The 5207-nt window shown below is 35.5% G+C and overlaps 1 protein-coding gene across 1 annotated transcript in view; it reads left to right on the forward strand.

Moving 5' to 3' along the window:
- Window positions 1-602: 602 nt before the first annotated feature.
- Window positions 603-5207, forward strand: part of LOC104516921 (leucine-rich repeat-containing protein 2-like) — a gene marked incomplete at its 3' end in the record, with an annotated part of 17955 nt that continues 13350 nt past the window's right edge. Inside the window, exon 1 of the mRNA XM_010161425.1 lies at window positions 603-727. Within this exon, the coding sequence (XP_010159727.1) occupies window positions 603-727 (125 nt within the window). The remainder of the gene's footprint in view (window positions 728-5207) is intronic.

Here is a 5207-nt window from a genome sequence, read left to right on the forward strand (position 1 = left end):
AACCCTTCCCCTTATCTTTGCCTTAGGTAAATTTTCATTCTGTTACAGGGCTGGCCTCTCAATGCCTTTCACAGATAATCACCTACTTATACAAACACTGGAAATTCCCAACTTCCACTGGAACTGGATAGCTTGGGTGCATAAAGACCACTACATGAAAACCCAATATGAAGTCCTTTTGCATGATTTACAATGAATAAATTTTTTCTAATGAGTTCTCATTTTGATATTAGTTACTTTAATTGTTGAAAATACAAAGTCTTTAAAGTTATTTTCATCAGTGTTACTTAATCAAATTACTATTTCTTTGCAACTGTGTCATTACCTTGGAAAGGCAAAACTGCAAGGAGTAAAAAAGATTACATTTAGCCATTGCTACAGACTTTATGTATTTATTTAAGTTAATTGTATGTTGCATTGATTATTGCCAGCACAAAAGCCTAGACAAATTAGGCAAGATGGAAACTATGCTACTATTTCTTCTAACTTCTGCATTTTTTCCCCTCATAATTTTAATGAATCATGATTGCTTAGTTCCTTAATTTTCTCTTTATATCTTTCACGATGGCTTGTTCTTACAGGACAAGATCAATGTCGACAGTATGGGGCATCAGGTAATAATATTTGACTTTTCCCTCATAAGAGGACTGTGGGAAACTCGAGTTAAGAAGAGCAAAGAACGTCAGAGAAGAGAGAAAGAAAGATTAGAGAAGAGCTCATTGGAAAAGTAAGCCAACATTTCTGCTGTTCATTTTAACTGAACCCGTTATTATTATCCACTAATATTTCCGTATACTAGGAATTATCAGATGATTCGAATTTTATATTTTTGGGTTTGACTTCAATGATTTCTTGCCTTCTTTCCTCAGATGATTGTAAGAGAAATGCAACACAAACTATGCTTGCATATCATTAGTCCCCGCTCTTTCCTGTGTAGATTGTGATTTACTAATGGTGTATTTTATTGTCTACAGTGTAGAATTAATTTGAAGGGAAAAATGACACATTTTGTACATTCTATTGCTTGCATGCCATAGAAAAGTATGTTTTTTTATTATGGAATTCGTGAAAACATACTCATAAAATTCGCTGCTAAGAAGTACTTCAAGTCTTTTTGTTGAGTTGACGAGAAAAAAAGAATTAAATAAATGGACACGTACAATTGTTTCTGAATAGGAGACACAGGATAGAATGAAGGAATTATCAAAGGATTTCTTTTCCTTTCAAATACTAAAGAGATCCTTGATTATAATACACTAATCATGGTATTGTATTTATTATCTTTTATTTATGGTTTCTTTAAGTAATATTTTGTTTTCTTTATGTTAACTCTCATTAGACACAGTAAAATATTATACTATGCTGGCAATATTGGAAACATATGACTTAAAATTTTCCTCCCTGAACAAAGCAATAGAAATCACTTTTTTCTTTAAATATATTATGTACAGGGTTAAAGAGTTCCTTTGTTTAAGAACATCATTGCATTGTACCTTCACATGATATTTCAGTGGTCTCAGGAAACCCCCACTCAGATTCTCACTGCCAGTGCAGCTAAACTGACAACAGAGCAACTGGGCTGAGAGACCAGGATAATACAGAGTCTGATGGCCCGTTCTGCAAGACTTTTCTAAGCATCCATAGTTGAAGTCTTGGTTCTCCTGTCTGATGACTCTACTGCTGTTTGTGTCAGCTAATGGCTTTTGGTGTGCCACGCCAACCTTCTTCATAAAAAGAAGACTAGGAATCCTTACCCACAGCTTCTAGCTGTACATGCAGTCATTTTCAGAACTTATGAAAGGTCAGTCCCAAAGTAGACCTATATATAAAAGCACAGCTGAAAGAGTGGAGCTTGACCACCTGTTCTGCTCTTTTCCACAAATGAGATCCAAAGTGATTTTGCTATCTTCCTGCACCAACCGGAGATAGGGAATCTGGGATATGATGCAGGGAAGTAAAAGGTTCTGACTGCACCCTGAACATTCACAAAGGATTTTTGTTTTCTTCCTTTAGCTTGCAATTTGCATACAGTACATTGTCTTGTCACATGTCTTCATGCCATCAGATTGCTTTCCAGTTAGTACTACTTTTAGAGCTCTAGGGAAAAAGGAAGAAATTAATCAGACACTATTTCTTGAATGTGAACGATCAGTATTCGCTCACTGAAATGAATGGCAAGGTTCATGTTCATTCTTAGGATGCAGGCCTCATCGAATGGATAGTGCTGGTAGAATAATGGTCAAAGTCATTAAAATATTGTTAATAAAATGCAAAATTCAGTTGAAAGGAAATTACTCTTTGTTTATGAGGTGTGCAGTGACCAATGGCCTTTAAGTCCTGAAGGTCAAATCAGAAGTTACTTCTTAGATGGTTTTCAGTGCTTCCAAAGGTTGGACCAAAATAGGCTAACATTTTGCTTGTTGTTAGCTCAGAAATATAGAAAAAGCTATAATGACAATTAAGTACTCAATAAAAAGAATGTTTGTCTCTAGAAATACATTTCATTATTTTAGGGAGTTCCATGTGTGGTCAAATTCTGGTATTCTACTTGGACATAAAAATTTTACCACTGTCAGGTAGGCCTACTGAAATCAATGTTAGTATTTGTTGTTAACTCACAGTAAGAAAGTATTTTGGAAAGGATTGTGACCCAAAATGAAAATTACGAAAAATCATTCAAAGAGGACAGTCTCCCAAATTATGGAATGCTTTCTAACATTTAAGATTCTACGTATTTACTTTTGCCAGCAGCCAGAGTGAATTCCCAAGTAGGGGTGAACTTAATAGTTTCTCTGCAAATATACTTACATAACAGAGGAGTTTGGAATCTGGCCCACTGAGGCTGGTTTGTTTTTTGTGTGGTGTTGTTTTTTTTTTTTTTATCCCTAGTTTTTCTAAAAGAAGGTACAATCCACTAATGCCCTTGAGATTGTGTCTTCCTTATCAGCTGTGTTGCTATGTAAAATGACCTGGTAATATGTAGTGAAATATAGTATGCATTATTTGAAGGAAAACTCCCAATTAACCTCTGGGGAACTTTGCTTGCCTTAGGGCAAGGTAATTTTGTTTATGCAGTGTCAGTAAGCAGTCACATGTAAGATATTTCTCTTTTTTGACTGAAGAATTTCTAAAAGGAAAAGCTCACCAAAAAAAATGCAAAGATTGAACTTGTGTTTGCATTAATGGTAAGGTCTTGTAAATATTTTGGAAATTTACAGGCCTAGAACAAATGATTAAGCATCTGGCCAGTGAAAGCTGATTCTGTAGAACAGTCTACTCAGAATATTGTAAGGGCCTCAGTTCTGGTTCTCTGAGACAGTTTTGATGGAGTTAATTCAATCTTCTGTTTCCCCTTTGGTTTTGTGGCACTGTGGAAGTACAGCAGTTTAAGGAAACTTAACTTCTGGGGAGCATATATAAACCAGCAACTGATTATAAAATAAAAAGAAGCAGTGTTGTGCAGGAGTAATTTCATTTTACTTCATGCCCTTAATTCCATCAGACAAGCCCATTCTAAATCTCTCATAGGATATGAAACACGAACTGTTATAAAAAATATGCACTGTTCAGTGGTTATCTACGTGTTTATAAAAGTCCATATTATGAAAAGAAGTTTGTGTTTATAGCACTGTTTCTTATTTCAACTTCTGTGTTCTGGTAGTGGTGAACAATCTTATTTTGGACCCTGAAATTCTGTATGCTGTCAGACTATCTTGATGTGGTAGGATGATTTTCCTATTTATCTGTTCCTTCCTAGTTGTCCTTTTTTCTTTTTTTTTTTGGAAAGGGCATGAGTGAAAGTTTACAGCTAGATTTTTTTTCCTCCCAAGGATTACAAGAAGTTTGTCTTCTGTGTGAAAAGAAGGTTAGGTGAGACTTGAAGGCTGACAAATTAAGCATTCAAGTGAGGAAATGCCAGAGCTGTTTGCCCAGATTAACTACCTAAATCTTTGCTGTCAAATGGCACAGCCACGCCTATCCACCAACCAAACATGCAGCAAAGATAACAGTTTGTTCAGCCACTTCTTTCAGTGTGTGTCTTCTCCAAAAATTTCCTCTCAAGGTGTGGCTAAATGTGAATGTATTACTTTTCTGAGCTATGCACTTCCTGAATGTTAAAAGTTAAAAGAAAACTTTTGCTCTATAGGCAGACAGTAAAATTTTTCCCTGAGAGGCTATGTGTTTGTTTAATAAAATAGATTTGTCTCTATCTCTCTGCAAAACTTCAGTGTTATAACTTTGTTTGTACCTGAATTAAAGTTTTATTTGTGATGTTTATCTTTATTCTCTCACTCAATACCCAATTCAGAATTTTTTTTAAGCAAGACTAAAACTCAAGCTGGGAGTCCTTAGCCCCAAACACAAATTATAGACAAGTTGAGAATAGATCTGCAGCACTAATAACCACTTATTTATTTATTTGTCTTTGTCCTTAGGCACTTGTGCATACAGACCTTGCATCTAATATAATGCACACAAAGGGGTTGAGGGATAAAAGCGGCTGTTACACCACAATCTTTATAATTGGTGGAAGAGCCTGGCAGAGGGACTGAAACTAAATCAATCTAATTGAATTTGAAGCAAATGTTACTTGTCTGTCAGGAATATTAGTCTGGGCTGAGCTCCAGTTTATCTGTAATGCGCTTATAAAAATTCCATAGGATTATTTAATGATCCTGTGTGGCTAGTGGTTCTGATTTAAACATCACCCAGGAGTACTAAGCAGGTGTCACCATGCAGTGTCCTGGCTATTTCTAATACTCTGATTTAGAGGAAGCAGTGCCATTTAGTGAAATATCCTTTCTTTACCTAAGGAACATAGCTTTCCCTCAAGATCTCCTCATCAGACCTTCAACAGTGAGTAACTGTAGAAGGAAGAATCATTAAAAGAAAACTGCCTAATCCTCATTTACTGGGATGGCTCTGAAATCCTTACTAATGCAAACTTCTTGTTTTCCAAGATGGTCTCTCCTTTGAACGGTCCAATCACTGAGTTTATTCTACAGTAATTATATGCATCAGGTTGATTAAATTACTGATTTTGTTGGAGATTCTAAAATGCAAAACAAGGAACTCCCATATGCTTGAAAGGAAATCTTTATAATAAAAAAAAAATATTCTATGTTGTTAAATCATAGAACTATAGAATGGTTTGGGTTAGAAGAGACCTTAAAGACCATCTAGTTCCAACCCCCCTGCCATAGGCA

The sequence above is a fragment of the Eurypyga helias genome, unplaced genomic scaffold, assembly GCF_000690775.1.
Source record: "Eurypyga helias isolate BGI_N326 unplaced genomic scaffold, ASM69077v1 scaffold2791, whole genome shotgun sequence".
Classification (NCBI taxonomy): domain Eukaryota; kingdom Metazoa; phylum Chordata; class Aves; order Eurypygiformes; family Eurypygidae; genus Eurypyga; species Eurypyga helias.